The 16,160-nt window shown below is 47.9% G+C and overlaps 1 protein-coding gene across 8 annotated transcripts in view; it reads right to left on the bottom strand.

Annotated features, from left to right (window-relative positions):
- LOC133348637 (protein PRRC2C-like) overlaps positions 1–16,160 on the bottom strand; it is a 97,438-nt gene that overhangs the window by 68,312 nt on the left and 12,966 nt on the right. For all 8 annotated transcript variants that reach the window (XM_061561562.1, XM_061561563.1, XM_061561565.1 and 5 more), the window contains exons 7-17: positions 15,044–15,174; positions 14,203–14,282; positions 11,937–12,049; positions 10,603–10,687; positions 8,102–8,276; positions 6,457–6,594; positions 5,014–5,998; positions 3,357–4,670; positions 2,530–2,678; positions 766–1,162; positions 216–327 (exon numbers count right to left, since the gene is read on the bottom strand). In XM_061561562.1, coding sequence (XP_061417546.1) covers positions 216–327; positions 766–1,162; positions 2,530–2,678; positions 3,357–4,670; positions 5,014–5,998; positions 6,457–6,594; positions 8,102–8,276; positions 10,603–10,687; positions 11,937–12,049; positions 14,203–14,282; positions 15,044–15,174 — 3,679 coding nt within the window. The remainder of the gene's footprint in view (positions 1–215; positions 328–765; positions 1,163–2,529; positions 2,679–3,356; positions 4,671–5,013; positions 5,999–6,456; positions 6,595–8,101; positions 8,277–10,602; positions 10,688–11,936; positions 12,050–14,202; positions 14,283–15,043; positions 15,175–16,160) is intronic.

Below are 16,160 nucleotides of genomic sequence, written 5' to 3'. Positions count from 1 at the left end.
CTCCCACAAGCAAAATTACACAAATATGAACTGGCTATAATATCACAAAACAGGACCGCCTGCAAACTGCTTTATGTGTTTAGTTAGTTGCCCTTCCCCCCACACCTCCGATTAGCATGGTTGGCTGAGTACGGTGCGAAAAAAGTACAATATAAACTCTCATTGGGACTTCCCTGAATAACGGAAGGATCCGATTCTTATGACTACTACCTTACCTGCTGACGTTGGGATGCCCCACACGGACATCGCGCTCCACCACGTGACCTTGACGGGGTTCATACGGCTCTGAGCTGGCGCTGTCGGCTCGCTCGCGCCTAGAGGTAGGTCCTGAACCCACACCAAGCACACGCACAAAGGCACACCCAATAATGGTTACTACACTCAGATCTCTTGTTGTCATGGCACTTAAGTGGCAGCTTCCTCGCCAACAGATCGAAGTGCTTAAAAACGCATTTAGAGCAGCCAGTCACTTAATTAATCGTTTTATCGCGAGGTCAGTTACTGGTAAGGGACCTAACTCCGTAATATACTGGGTGCTTGTACAATTAATACCTCCTTTTGGCAAGTCAGATTGCTTTTCCTATGGAAATAGGTTCCTGCTAAAGGAATGTGTAATTTCTACCACTGCTGAGGGCTGTTCTAAATCATGGCAATGTAATACTTTGACGGGCATTTTGAAAGGACAATTTCACCTTGGCAGAATGCCTGACATTGAGGAAATCGAGCAACTGCATTCCAAAACGGAGATCTGCCCAGCCCACTCACCTGCGGCAAATCGCATGTCCACATACGGTTGAGGAGGCCTCCGTGCATCGAACGCCTGTGGCGACGTTGGCATGTGCCGCCCGCCACCCCCCCTCCGTGATGTGGGAGATTCTGGGTCAGATATCATCCCGCTACCACCGCCGCCACCGCCGCCGCCGCCGCCGCCGCCGCCGCGCCACTGCATGGAAGAGGCCGGATCGGGGCCAACGACACCACCGCCCATAACCCCTCTCCACTGAGGAGGCTGGCTAGATGGGTCCGGTAGACCGGCTGACCGCCACTGAGTGGGCTGGCTCTGGTCTTGGGGACCTGCAGAACCTCCCCGCCACTGATTGGGCTGGCCTGGGTCAGGGCCCTGCTGCTGCCATTGCTGCCACTGCTGCTTCAGAAGCTGCTCCTGTCGTCATACAGAAGAAAAGCAAGCAACACAAACAAAGTGTTAGCAAGGTGGAAACATTGCTTCTTATTGAACAGTAATGACATACCATTATGGATTTTTTTTATTTACCTCTGTGCATTGGGTTCCATAGACTAACATGGAGAAATTCCCACAATGTATTGTTCATAGTGACACATCCAGGACAAAGAGGCTCCCCCCCAGTCTGCGGAATCTGGTAAGTGCTGTACCGACACACTTTTAATTATACAATCATTCTTCTTCTCTTTTGAAAACGTCATTTATCTCCTAGATCATTAATACGTTTCTTATCTCCTTTTTATTGCATCTAATCATACATCTCTCATCTGACATCCATATCGTACTTCTGTCTGCTTAATACATCTCTTTTTAGTTTTTTTTATCTCATCGGAACACATCTCCAATAATGTCTCAATACACATCCGATAAACGCCAGCTTGTATCATATTTAAATACATTTTATGGCTCTTCTACATAATGTTAATTTATATTTCTCAAAATCAACTCTTTCTTATATCAGGTCTGAATATCGCCATCTATTTTAATGTGTTTGAATAGATCTTCTCTTCCATCAGCCAGCTCCTCTGTATACATCTACCATCTCTCTTCTCTTAACCAAATACATATTTTACCTCTCCTATCCATCCTGATTAAACCTATATTCAAGTTATACCATGGTTTCCTGCCACACCTACATACATATCTCTAAATCTGTCTACATATCACAGAATTCACTCATCCACAAGCTGCCATTTCAACACATTGCTATCTCTTATGCACATCTATCTGCTTAATAGATGTGCCTTAATTACATAAATTCTCCAAAATAAGCCTCATCTTTTATCTCATATCTATTGTCTCGCTCTCATCTCGCTATATCCATCTTTATTGCATCTCACCTAGCCAATGATGAATCTCACACCGTACGTCTAATAACTACATCCTTTGGTCTCAACCTCCTCTTTCTCATTTGACTACACAACTATTAACATCTCATTTCAGCACGTTACTTTGCTCTTATCCTTGGCTCACTTCTATTTAACGTCACACCTTAACTATATACTTCACTATTTGGCTTAGAATTCAAATACGGCTGTAAAACGAAGTGCGTATTATTCAGAAGGATATAAGTGCTATCTGGTTTACTCCTAGAATGGAGGTAAAAGACTTGGCGCGTACCTGTGAGATCACCAAGCCTAGTTGTGACAATCATAATTTTTGCTAAAACTCACGTCTGGAGGCTCGTATTAAAAGTTCAAATGTTCATCCACAAAATAACCATTTGCTTTATTTTGCGATGCCTCTCCCTTCGACACAGGAAAACAAATTCCCCACGTGCATGTTACCTGCTGTTGACGCTGGAAGCGCGGGGGGAGCGTCTTATGGTAGGTCTTGGCCCCAGCATGAGTATGCGCGTGTGCATGAGGGAGCGGGGCGCTCTCTGATCGGGGCTGCGTCTCCTCGCTCTCCTGGCGGACAAACGTGGGCCGTGGCTCTGCAGACAATAACCAAGCACCATCAGACAAAGCACACACCGATACCTCCTTTCAACTGTCCAAAAATAGTCATCCCTGGGACATGCAGAGCAGGCCCAATGTGGCTCAGGTTGTTTAATCCACTCCAGTAGCAAAGCCGTGTCGCCAACATCACACGCAATGACACCCTTGTCATAACCCTAATAGGCCCAATGTCAAATTAAAATGTTTTGTGAGCCTAACTCAGCAAGGCAAATCGCCAGTGTACTGCCACCCGTACCTTGAGAGCCCTGCGCTGTCTAAAATGTGCCAAGGAAAAGGAGTCTCCATTTCCTTCCATATTCAGAGATGCAACTTAAAGGTGACTGGGTGGCTCAGAACACCACCTCTTCCTTAACCTCATTAAATCCACCTAAGCCTAAAGTACAGCTCCATGAGATACGAATCTTCTTTACAACGGGATTGGACATTTTTGTAAATGGCTAAAGGCCGTCAATGCAGATGGGTGCCACCCCACTGCGTATATGAGAATGGAGACAATTAGATTGATAATAAGCTTCCAAGGTGAAACATCTGGCCTGAAACACAAAAAAGCAGCAGCATGCAGTAGGAACGCACTTGGCAGTGCAGTGTGCAGAGGGGATTTACAGAAGCACAGGTCTCAGAAAAAACCTCATCGCAAATGTGTCAGCCACTACCTGGGTGGTGCTGCGGTGGGGCCGCGGTGGGAGAACGGCTGTCCCTACGCCGCCGCTTGCTCGGGCCCTCACCATCACGCCACTCCCCGCCAGGTGGCCCTGCTCGGCCACCCACAGCGCTCGGTTCCACCATGACCTCGCCTTCGGCCACCGCATGCCGCTTTTCCGTGCTAACCCTGGCCCCAGCGGCGCTCTCGGCCGTCGCCGTCCCCACAGGCCCAACAGGATGGCCCGTGCCGACTATCGGTGCAGCTACTGGGGGTGCGAGCGGCCCGCTCACTCCTCCACCGGGCCCGCCATCGCTTCCCGTTGGTGAGGCCGCAGTCCCAATGGGGCCGACCCGAGTCACCGCCTTCGCTCCAACCGCTGGGCCCGAGAAGGGAACCGACGCAGCATCAGCTGTTGGTGGTACAGAGGTGTCACTGCCAGCACCCACAGTCCGTCCAACGGTACCAATTGTCCCCCCCCTGGGCCTGCGGTCGTCCACCGCCACTCCCCTGGGTTGGTCATGGTCACCACCGGCACTCCGAACGATGCCGCAGCCACCACCGCCGCTGTCGTCGTCGTCGCCGCCGTCGAGTCTCGGGCCGGCATTGCCCCGGCCATCATTCCTTGTGACGATTCGTAGAGGTGGCCCACGCGTGCTTGGTGCGTGACTCCCGTTAGCTGTCGAATCTGAGTCGGGGGTGGACGAATTATCGGTATCGACTGTGCTCGCAGCGACACAATCTTTGGCTGCACCTAAGTTCAAAACAGGCGTGTCGAGCAGCGGGGAGGCACAACCTCCACTCATTGCTGATGATACGATCGCTGTTGCTGGAGTCGAGGCCGCTTCCGCAGAAACTTCTCCCCCAACTGGTGCAACAGCCCCACCTGCCAAATGCCCGGCGTCCCCCACACTTGGGACGGCATCATCCGTGGTTGTGCCCAGAGTGGCTTCGTCTCCCACGGTAGCAGCCATGTCCACACTCAAGGCCGTCTCCCTCACGCCGAAAGCCGCCGCTGTGACTGAAGGCGCCGATGCCGCCGCCGACGATGCTGGCACGGCGCTAGGCCCGTCCTCAGAAACGGTGTCTTCGCCAGTGCTGTTACTGGCCCCGCCGACGGTGGGAGCAGCCCCGGCTGCCGTTGCCGTAGCTCCACCGCCGCTGCCAGCCGGAACGCTGGCGGCCATCTTGCTTTCTAGCAGACGCAGCTTCTGAGCGCAGGCTGCCAGACGCTCCTCCTCCATCCTCTTCTCCTCGGCCGCCCTGCGCTGTCGGGCTCGCTCCACCGCTGCCGACACCTCTGCGCTGCTGCCCCACGTGCCCCCGCCTGCACAATGGGCATCGGAAGCAAATACCTTTTACAAAATAACTAATTTCAGCATTATTTTCTTGCACAAGGTCTGTGCATCTAATACTCTGTACCCTCAACAATTATTTTAATACAACTTTACAAAAGTCAATGCATTTCCTTGCTTACACAGGTGCTGGGCGGCATTTGCCGAATAGCAGCCGAGCCAATGAATATTCCACATTACATTGACAGAAGCCAGTCTCTCTATAGGACAGCGACTGTTTACTTCGGGGAAAAAATGGTACTTGTTTTATGCAGCCCAGGGTTGTGAGGGGTGCAACTGCATTAAGATGTATCAAGATGCATTGTAAAGGCCTGCCTCTATGTGGAGCTGTTCCATGAGGACCATCCGCAGCCACAGGGCCACCTTGCTGATCACGGCGACGGTTGCGCCACGCCTCATCATCTGAGCCCCCGATAGCAGGTCCTTGTGGGGGAACAGGTATGGGTTGGGGCCCAGGACCCTTGAGGAGGCCTGGACCCTGGTTGGGCCCGGGACCCTGGTGAGGCCCGGGACCCTGTTGGGGCCCGGGACCCTGTTGGGGCCCGGGACCCTGTTGGGGCCCGGGACCCTGTTGGGGCCCGGGACCCTGTTGGGGACCGGGACCCTGTTGGGGACCGGGACCCTGTTGGGGACCGGGACCCTGTTGGGGACCGGGACCCTGTTGGGGCCCAAGACCCTGTTGGGGCCCGGGACCCTGTTGGGGCCCGGGACCCTGTTGGGGCCCGGGACCCTGGTGAGGCCCGGGGCCCTGGTGAGGCCCGGGGCCCTGGTGAGGCCCGGGGCCCTGGTGAGGCCCGGGGCCCTGGTGAGGCCCGGGGCCCTGGTGAGGCCCGGGGCCCTGGTGAGGCCCGGGGCCCTGGTGAGGCCCAGGACCCTGGTGAGGCCCGGGGCCCTGGTGAGGCCCGGGGCCCTGGTGAGGCCCGGGGCCCTGGTGGGGACCGGGGCCCTGGTGAGGCCCGGGGCCCTGGTAGGGACCGGGACCCTGGTGGGGACCGGGACCCTGGTGGGGACCGGGGCCATGGTGGAGACCGGGGCCATGGTGGAGACCGGGGCCATGGTGGAGACCGGGGCCATGGTGGAGACCGGGGCCATGGTGGAGACCGGGGCCATGATGGGGACCAGGGCCATGATGGGGACCAGTGCCCTGATGCAGCCCGGGACCCTGGTGGAGACCCTGGAAATTTGCTGGACCCTGGTGGGGACCCAGGTGGAGCATAGGGCCCTGATGAGGCCCTGGACCATGGTGCAGAATAGGACCCTGAAGGTGCCCTGGACCTTGGTGGGGCCCTCCCAGATAGCGCTGCAGAGGACAACGGGACAGAGTGAAGATCACACAGCTGGCGTGAGGTAAACGCAAGCTGGCAGCCAAGGGCAAGGCAGCCTGGGTGCTCACGTCCATACAATCATAAACTCGTTTCAATTATAAACCTTCATAGCTGTTATTATTTTTCCGAGTACATATTTTTTAATATTTCCTGAAATTTTACAGTTTAAATGATAGGCTCAGCTGACTGCCGTTGCGAGATTTTAACGCTCAACTTTTAGATTGCTTGGTCACGCACTCAAAATGCCACCTGTCCGGATTATTAGGATACAACTTCTTACTGCTGCAGACTGTGTGCTCGGCCATGTTGCCCAAGTCTATTTCACTTATACAATGTATGACGACACTTTTCATGCAAAAATTTACGCATTTTATTTGTAACTGCGAGGAATTAAATTTGCAGCAGAGTGCAAGCTGGCATGACCAATTAATACCTGTTGATTGACATTGAGGGCAGGGGGCCCCCTTGGGCCTGCTAAGAGCGGCTGAGGAACCACGATAGGGGGACCTCCCCTGTGCTCATGACCCCCACGCATGGGATCCCGTGGCGGCTGATGTTGACTCCACGATGCCTGCAAAGGGAAATATAATGTAGCCATATATAACGTGCCGCAATGCTTACCCAGTTAAAAACATGTCAGCCAGCCTAATGGTAAATAAATATCTAACTGGGCAGTGGAAAACTCAATCAAAAGGTGAATTAATTCAAACAACACAGCCTTCTAAGCCCAACCATGAAGAATCTGAACCAATGGCCGACTGATACTTGGAGAAAGTTCTGGTTGATAGAATATATTATTACCAGCACGATGCAATGAAAGACAATGGGGTTAAGCACCATACATACCTCATTACATTTATTTGTGGAAATAAAAAGGGCTCCATAATATACGTTTTCTGGGTTAGATCGCGTAAATATAAATGTGTCGTTAAAGCCTCGACCACCCGACACAACCAATTAGTAAGGTGTCACGTAAACAGAACATGCCAATTTGTTACGAGTACAGCATACCTGTGTGTTGGAATGCATGTTCTGTTCACGTGACAAACCTTACTAATTGGCTGTCGGGGAGGTGGCGGGTTTGACGACACACTTATATTTACGCGATGTAACCCAAAAAAACCTATATGATGGATATTGATCGCGACAGCCTACGTGTTAAAATGAAAATGTCTGTAAATTACATCCCCATGAGGGTCATGATGGATGTTTACCTGGCCATACTTCACTATCCTGGACAGTGCAGGTTGAAGGCAGGGAGCATAGACATGAGGACATAGCAGCAGTGTTTTGCTGCGCTGCCCTCTGTTGCTGACAAAGTGGTACTAATGTAATCCTGCAAATAAGGATGATGGGCTGATTGCACCCTCCTGGAACAATGTTCTGATTGTGAACCGAGCACCTCGCCAGATTGTCATGACACCTCAATCTCAATACACAAATGACCACTCTATAGCCTTATAGACTACTGGTGTTATTGATGTTAGCAAGCACTTAGGAAGGCTGGCACAGTGCACAAGGGGGCGGTGTGGCCAGCAATATTCCCAGTACTGAGGTTTACACACTGTACCAGGTATTCATTAAGGCTGAGTGGACCTACTGGAGGCCCAGCGTCAGTTCAGATAACCACCACGTATGTTAGCTGTGGCCGGGAATTGAACTCAGATCGCTGGATCTATAGCACAATGCTTGAACCACTACACTACAAGCCCCCATCCAAAGACAAGATCCCTGTATAGCCTTAATAGGCTGATGGGGAAAGCGCTGCTAGCAAGCACCTATGAATACCGGCATGGCACACGAGGGGGGGTGGGTGGCCAACATCACGCCCGGCTGCCTTTGTCTTCCCAGTGTTAACATTTACACATCACACAACGTACTGATTTAAGGCAGAGTCAATATAGAGGAGGCCCAGGACTGGTTAAAATAATCACGAGTGTTGGCCTTGTGCGGGAATCAAACTCTGGTGGACAGGTTCATAGCGCAGCATGACAGCCACTACACCAACTGCTCCCCAGCAATATACACACACAAATGAATGTCCGCGTGTGCACATGCGCACACACACACACACACACCGGGTGTTGTGGCCGCGGCCTGACAGGAGCATCTCCCCAGTTGGCCGAGCCAGGCCCAGACGGAGGGGGGGAGGGGGCAGTATCTCCCCAGCTCGTAGACACAGCTCCAGATGAGGCATCAGAGCCACGAGCAGCCCCCCCTTCGGACACAGCTCCTGGACCCGCACTGTCAGCCCTGGTGAATAATGACAATCACAATCGCGGGTCAAAGCATCACCTCTTCTGCAATGTTGTGTGTGTGTGTGCGGGCCTTTTGTCAATCCACTCCTCTACGACAGCCACCCCACAACGTGCGGGTTGTGGGAGTTAGTTTAACACGTAGGCTTGTTAGAGTTACTTTGACATACTTCACCACGCAGGTCAGTGCAAGGTGATTAAGGTGGGGAGCATAGGCAGTGGAGCATAGTTCAGTACAGCAGAGCACATGATTTTGCTGCACTAACCTCCGCCGACAACTTGGCCCCACAGCAGCCAACTACACCTGTTTTGTGTGGTGGTCACCCATCCAAGCACAAGTCAGGCTCCACTCTGCTTAGCTTCTGAGATCTAACGAGATCGGTTGTATTGGGGGCGATTTGCTCACAAGCGCTGTAACGTTAGGTAGCACTAATCTTCATGGTTAAGTGGACAGTCGACAGTAGAAATCCGCGTTCCCACAAGGGAGAGGACTAGTCATGGCGGTACAACCAGTAAAGTGTTCCTATCAAAGTGGTGCAGCCTCAGCAGGTGGTGCTTGTTTACAGACCTTGAAGGGACAGTGGGGCAGTTGACTCTCCAGGCATTGAACTCATGACCTTAATCAAACCATGTGTTGCCGTGATATGGCTATGCAATGAGGCATAATATGCTGTAGGGTCCAATATATTTGTATTTTACACTTTGCAAAATATCATTGCCATAATGAGCGTAGCTCAATTTTGTTAAAATATATATAATTTAAAAAAATGTGAAATGACAAATTAAAGTGCAAAATAAATATTACCCATGAAATGAGTCCTTAAACAACATTTTTATGGAGTAATCTTGATGGTATGGTGATTATATGTCTTTGAAGTTCATTGTCTAATGATACTTATACCTAAGGAAGGCTTATGTTGAGCGAATTTCAATTGAAGAACTTTTAAGCAATCTTTATTTGTACAGCAAAGCACAAAAAAACAATACAATAAAATTGTATAATACAAATTACAAAGGTATGGGAAACCGATATCGCGATAATCGTCAGGGAAACATTTGATCATATTTTGACAAATTATATCGCGGCAATCCTACTCAAAACAAGGTCACAGTGTCTCCCCTTCTCATGCAAGAACAAGGGTGCAGCTCATCTCCTTTGGTGGCCCTGAGCCAGTGGTGGCAAATCCACTTTGACAACCTAAGACTTTGCATAATCGTTAAAAGGTGGCCACAAAATTCAAATTGATGGAAAAAGCAAACAAACATCTGTATATCTGGCAAGCCAGGTGAAAAGTCATCATGAGCATGGCACACTTTTTTTAACAACAAAATTTTGAATTAATAAAGTGTCTTAATGCACCCGACTTCTCAAAATGCTGTACATACACAGTGGCACATGTAAACGAGGCATATACACACACACACACAAACGTTTTGGAAGAGAAAAGACAAGACAGTCATGATGCAGTTGAGGTCTTGAGAGTCTGGACTTAAATAAGGAGTCAACAATATGTAGGCCAGTGGGAAGGAGTTCCAGACTACAGGGAGTAGTAGCAAAGCAACCTCCCACACAGCAACCAGTTGATGTTTCAACAAAACAGGCTTCACCATTAAAATAATGCAAACTGTCCAGACCAAATGTCAACTTAACCTACACTCCCCTCCTTGGCGGTTGCTCCTCCTTACTGCCACTGCTATCAGAAACTCCATTCTCTTTATTGTTCATCCCAACATTCAAGTTCTTGTTCAAACCTCCATATTCCCCTTCTATACGGTTTACTGCATTTTCCTTTGTAACGTGCTTATCACTCATTCTTACTGCACTACTATAGCCTCCCCTCATCTTCGCCTTATAGCTCCCAACATATTCTTTAAATTACCTTTTTCACTTGCGATACAAATTTAAATTGTATGATAGTGACTTTAAGGAAGATGCAAACCAAAAACCAAATAGCTGTTTTTTTCTGGGGGGAAAAATCCCACTTACAGTTAGGGTACTCCATTTTAGTTCTCTAGTGATGTTGTAAAGCGTATAGGGAAGTATGACATCCCAGTTACATAAGCAGCATTGAAAGCTATTTGTTTGAGTTGCATCTTCCATTACCAATGCATTAAACACGTCAGCTCATTAAATCAATGACATTAAGGATGAAGACAATCGGGTAGATCACTCAAATAAGTGTGCTTTCCGAGTGCGTCAGCGTGCAAGTAAGAGAACACGTCCACTTGCAAGTGTGTAGAACTCCACTGCACGTGGCACAGTTTGCCGTCCCACTATCAGCGCATGCGCAACGCACAGCAGCTTGTGCGCGTGTGTAACTCACCAAGACCGTGTGCTCCCGCCCCTTTCCTCATCTTCATCGTCACTGAATTTCAGCTTCTCCGTGTAGTCGACCTCATCCTGCACACCTGCACGAGCATGGACAAAGCCACTTTTAAGTTATGAAGCCAGGGACTATACTGTTTAAGTAATAACAATGTAGAGGGTTTCGATGTAGAGGGTATCAAGATTATGCGGTTACCACATTGAAATACATGAGAAACTCTCACTTCAATTAGTGTTTTTTCTGTGGGAGGAATCTGGAGTGCCATTGTTCTGAATTATCTCACGGCCGTGTTTACCAGGGAGGTGTACACCCTAAAAATATGTCTGCAAAGTATCGCGTAAAATGGGCAACAATCTGTTTACAACAGCGGCTACAACCAGATCAATGAAAGTAATTACGAAGGAGTGGGATTCTAAGTCTTTCTGCGATTCAAAAAAGTTTAGGATTCGAGTAAAGTATGATGAAGAGAGGAAAAACTGAATAACTACTTGCAGAAAGTCAAAATTCCTAAATACACTGGATGTGAAGGTCTTTTTTTTCTTAAAACTGATTATTGAATAGTAATTGGAGTATTATTTACATGTTTGCGTCTTAAGTGTGCGCGCACAATGGCTTTAATTTTTTCATGCACTAACTTTTTCCCCACGCCGAACCAGAAAATGGCACTAACAAAAAGCCTGAATAAATAGCAAAAGGGTACGGATTTTGTAATAACTACATAATAGCAAGCACAACTAAAAACAGAGCTTCCATTTAATATAAACATCATATTCACGTGGATGAAAGATTAGAATAAATACAAGATATCCGATGACATAATATCTACATGGAGAAGAAACGATAAACCGCTGCCTATTTCTCATCGCACAAAAGGAAGACACTCATCTGTTGGCGGCCATGCACTAGTGGAATAAACTGCACGTTCCAATAACAGTACCAGTCTTCCAGTAGGGTAACCACTGTATTAAAGCACATTTTTAAATATAAAAAGGTACATATCCAGTGCATTTAAGTCATGGGACAAACTGGGTAAAAAGACATTCCATCCATTCTCAATCCACTGATGGATTAAACCTCCCCATGCAATGTCAGGTCATGAGGTTTTTAGTACCATACTTTACAGCGATGTCAGTGCGTATTTGCGAATAGAGGGGCAGGCATAGGACCGGTTCTGATATCACACACGCCATGGCTGGAAATTGAACTCAGGTCGCCGTGTCCATAGTGCAGCGTGCCAACCGTTGCATCACCGCTCAAACCTCAACTTCCCGTTGCCAAAAAAAATTAATTGAAAATCTAAATTGTCATGAGTGAGTGAAGAAAGTGCGCACCAGCCCAGCCATCATCAGCATCTGTGTCCAGGGTGTCCAGCTCCTTCAGATCATTTGCTTTCACGATGGACGGCCGGTCAGCTTCTGCGAGCCAGGGTGGCCGTGCTCCACGTCTGAGGATACACAGGGGCACATGCAGAGCACATGTAAACAGCACACACTTTGATCATTATCTGTGTATTGATAGTTCAACGTTAATGCGCCACTTTATTGAGGGACTGCGTGTTCTCTTGGCATGGCCTGGGACGGTGTTGTTTTTTCTGCCTTGCCAAATCTTAATAAATCTCACTGGCATAAATAAATCATGACTTTGTTCATTACTTATATTTAGTGACTTCCCTACCATTTTCTCTATTTTGCACTCCTATTTTTTTTTATTGTTTGCTGTTGTAACTGTCTGACCCGCCCACACTGGACATCTATGAAAAAGAGCTTCATAGCTCATCGGATTTATCCTACAGTCTAAATAAATATTATGATTCAGAGTATACGAAAATAATGCAAATACACACATTAAATGCACACAACCACATATAGGTCAAATACGATGAACATGCATACTGCATGTGTGCACAGGTTGCTGCAATATGATACAATACATCGTATAATATGATCCACAATAATTGCATCGTGTGTTTTGCAAAATAGTTATATCATACTTAAAATAAATGTTTTCCCATATTTTACTTCCTGACAAAATATTCCTGAAATAAAAGCATAATAACATTCCAATTAAACAGATTTTTGAAGCAACTGACTGGCATGGCGATTATAACATCTCATAATTTTCTAAATGTATTCAATGATTGCCTGTGTAATTGACAGCATGTCCAACAAACGTTACGTTTTAAAGGTGCAGTAATAAAATACTTATAACTTTTAAGTGATCTTAATCTTATGGCAAGTGCAAAGCACAAAAATAAAGTTAAATATGAAATTATGGGAAACTGGTATCACCAATTATTGTTTTAATTATTTTTTATTTAGCAGGTAAGGCCCACTGAGCTATGTAGCTTATCATGTGGAAATGTAAAGCAGCCAAATACTCTAAACGGACGACCTGGAGAAAAATCCATGCGACCACTGAGAGAACATGCAAACTCCAAATATACATGCGTCAGGATTGAGCCCACGACCTGCTACATACCAGGTGAGGTATTTACAATATTGTGGGAAAATGATATCTGAACACATACAGACCGTGCACCAGAGGTGGGACAAAGTCATTGTTATGCAAGTCCAAGTCGAGTCTGAAGTCATCAAATTCATGACTCGAGTCTGACTCGAGTCCAAGTCACATGACTCGAGTCCACACCAGCTCAGAGGTGGGACAAAGTCATTGTTATGCAAGTCCAAGTCGAGTCTGAAGTCATCAAATTCATGACTCGAGTCTGACTCGAGTCCAAGTCACATGACTCGAGTCCACACCAGCTCAGAGGTGGGACAAAGTCATTGTTATGCAAGTCCAAGTCGAGTCTGAAGTCATCAAATTCATGACTCGAGTCTGACTCGAGTCCAAGTCACATGACTCGAGTCCACACCAGCTCAGAGGTGGGACAAAGTCATTGTTATGCAAGTCCAAGTCGAGTCTGAAGTCATCAAATTCATGACTCGAGTCTGACTCGAGTCCAAGTCACATGACTCGAGTCCACACCTCAGAGGTGGGACAAAGTCATTGTTATGCAAGTCCAAGTCGAGTCTGAAGTCATCAAATTCATGACTCGAGTCTGACTCGAGTCCAAGTCACATGACTCGAGTCCACACCTCAGAGGTGGGACAAAGTCATTGTTATGCAAGTCCAAGTCGAGTCTGAAGTCATCAAATTCATGACTCGAGTCTGACTCGAGTCCAAGTCACATGACTCGAGTCCACACCTCAGAGGTGGGACAAAGTCATTGTTATGCAAGTCCAAGTCGAGTCTGAAGTCATCAAATTCATGACTCGAGTCTGACTCGAGTCCAAGTCACATGACTCGAGTCCACACCTCAGAGGTGGGACAAAGTCATTGTTATGCAAGTCCAAGTCGAGTCTGAAGTCATCAAATTCATGACTCGAGTCTGACTCGAGTCCAAGTCACATGACTCGAGTCCACACCTCAGAGGTGGGACAAAGTCATTGTTATGCAAGTCCAAGTCGAGTCTGAAGTCATCAAATTCATGACTCGAGTCTGACTCGAGTCCAAGTCACATGACTCGAGTCCACACCTCTGCCGTGCACATCAATTCAAGTCAACACACACAAGTGCCAGATTCATACATAACCTCACCTGCCATCAGGCTGCTGTGCTGCAGGGTAGGCCCGGCCACCAGGTGGTGGCCCAAACCTGGGCCCAAACGGCGTACCGTCCTGTGGCAAACAACGCAACAAGACTATTTTACAATTACCGCTCAAAGAGCACTGCCCTACCCCATACATTTTTTTTTTTTAATCGGTGAGGATTCACTGAATACAGGTTTCACCATGGCTGACAATCAGCCAGGTAGCACTGTGGCAAAGCCCTCAAACTGCCAACCGAACAGCCAATAGTTCACAACTCCTGGTTTGAGTTTGACTTGGTCCACCAACTTCCTTCCTGGGTCAATGAAACGGACATCACCTTGCGTGATTTCAACAGCGGTCGTACTGAGGAGAACCGCGAATGCCAAAGGAATAGGGCATTTTCCCTTGTAGCTTCGGGCTGCCAATGGGGATGAGCACTGCCCTACGATCAATTGCGCATCTAGGCATTTGCTGTTTTTATACAAAAGAAAATAAAACCAATTTAGCACGACATATTTGACTAAAAAAGACATTTAAAGCGAGACCTAAATATTGCAAACCGTATTTCACTACAAAACAGGATTATTCTTTTACATAAAATCTGCAATTTTGATGGCAAATCTCTCATGTGTTGGTAGGTTGCAACAGCATGTTTTTTGCCATGAGGTCTGAAGTTTCGTGCCCGACATCGTGCCCAACAGGCGGCACAACCCCAAAACACATCGGGCGCACTATAAAGCGCAACCCCAACGCAGTTATATTCAAGCACCGAGCATCGGCACGACCATCAAGAACGGGTGATCGCTTAAATGAAACAAACGTACAGCATGCAAGGTAAGTGCACGTACCGGGCGATATCCAGCAGCATGAGTAAGGGGACCCCCGTTGGGGCCCCCCATGGTGGGGATGGGCAAAAGCCCTGCACTGGGGCCTTCCTCTCGCCCGCCCGGACCCCCACCCTCACGCCAGCTGCTTACATCTGAATGTGCATACACACACATACACAGCCAGTCCATTATTCTCAATGCACTCAGTGCCAACTCAACCGCCTGATTCATGCGTTGGCAAGGGCGGTGTCAATCTCAGCAACAAAGGCCTTCTTTGGGAATCATGCCAATTATACCATGTTCCGTGAAACACCCAAATTTGCCGGGATGCAATGCAACCAGGAGATGGCAGCACAACAAGTTGGTTCCTGACCAATTTGTGCAGCTCTTCATACATCCATGGGTTTTGTAAATACTCAGACCCCCCTCCCCCCATGTTAAAATTGGTAATTGCACAAAACATTTAAATCGGCCAGCTGAACTTCAGTCTTCCTTGAACAAGACACGTTGTATGAAGAAACATCCAGTCACTCCTCTGCTGCCATCAACGTCTGGAACTCCTTCCCCTTGGCTGCCGACTCCCTCCCCCCCGTTCAAGTCCAGGCCTATTAAGATCTCTCCTTTGTTCTGCTCCTCCTTTAACTGCAAGCCTTTCCTAAATCAGTGTCATCTCTATCTCCCTTAATGTACAGCGGACTTATTTTCTCCACTAGATACCCTGCTAGCCTGTCTTTTTGTTCTTGGTTTTCTGGATGCACGTATTCCCTCTAAGTCATATTTAGTCACTATGAATAAAAAAATTAACTATAAATTCAGGCAACATTTATCAGGGATGAAACTGACAAATATCAGAAAATAATGCTGCCTTTCTGCCAAAACATGAAGCCTCAAATTCTTTCTTGAGGCTTTGGAATACTGGGATAAAAGTTGACTTCGAACAATGTTTCCAGTGCATCTGTGTGTGGCTCCAACTCACGAAGTAATATCCTTCTCAAAATGACCGTTAAGGCACTGCACATCTCCTGTTAACAGCCCTGAGGCAGGAATAGAAGTTCTACATTCCGATGAGAGGATCGAGCATATCCATGGGGAAAATCACTGTTGACTTCCCCACAAAGTGATACAAGTTATGTCGACC

Source organism: Lethenteron reissneri, chromosome 27 (genome assembly GCF_015708825.2).
Source record: "Lethenteron reissneri isolate LAM-NWPU_2019-01 chromosome 27, ASM1570882v1, whole genome shotgun sequence".
NCBI classification, from domain to species: Eukaryota; Metazoa; Chordata; class Hyperoartia; order Petromyzontiformes; family Petromyzontidae; genus Lethenteron; species Lethenteron reissneri.
Note: the sequence above shows the minus strand (reverse complement) of the source record. Positions and strands in the feature narration are given on the sequence as shown.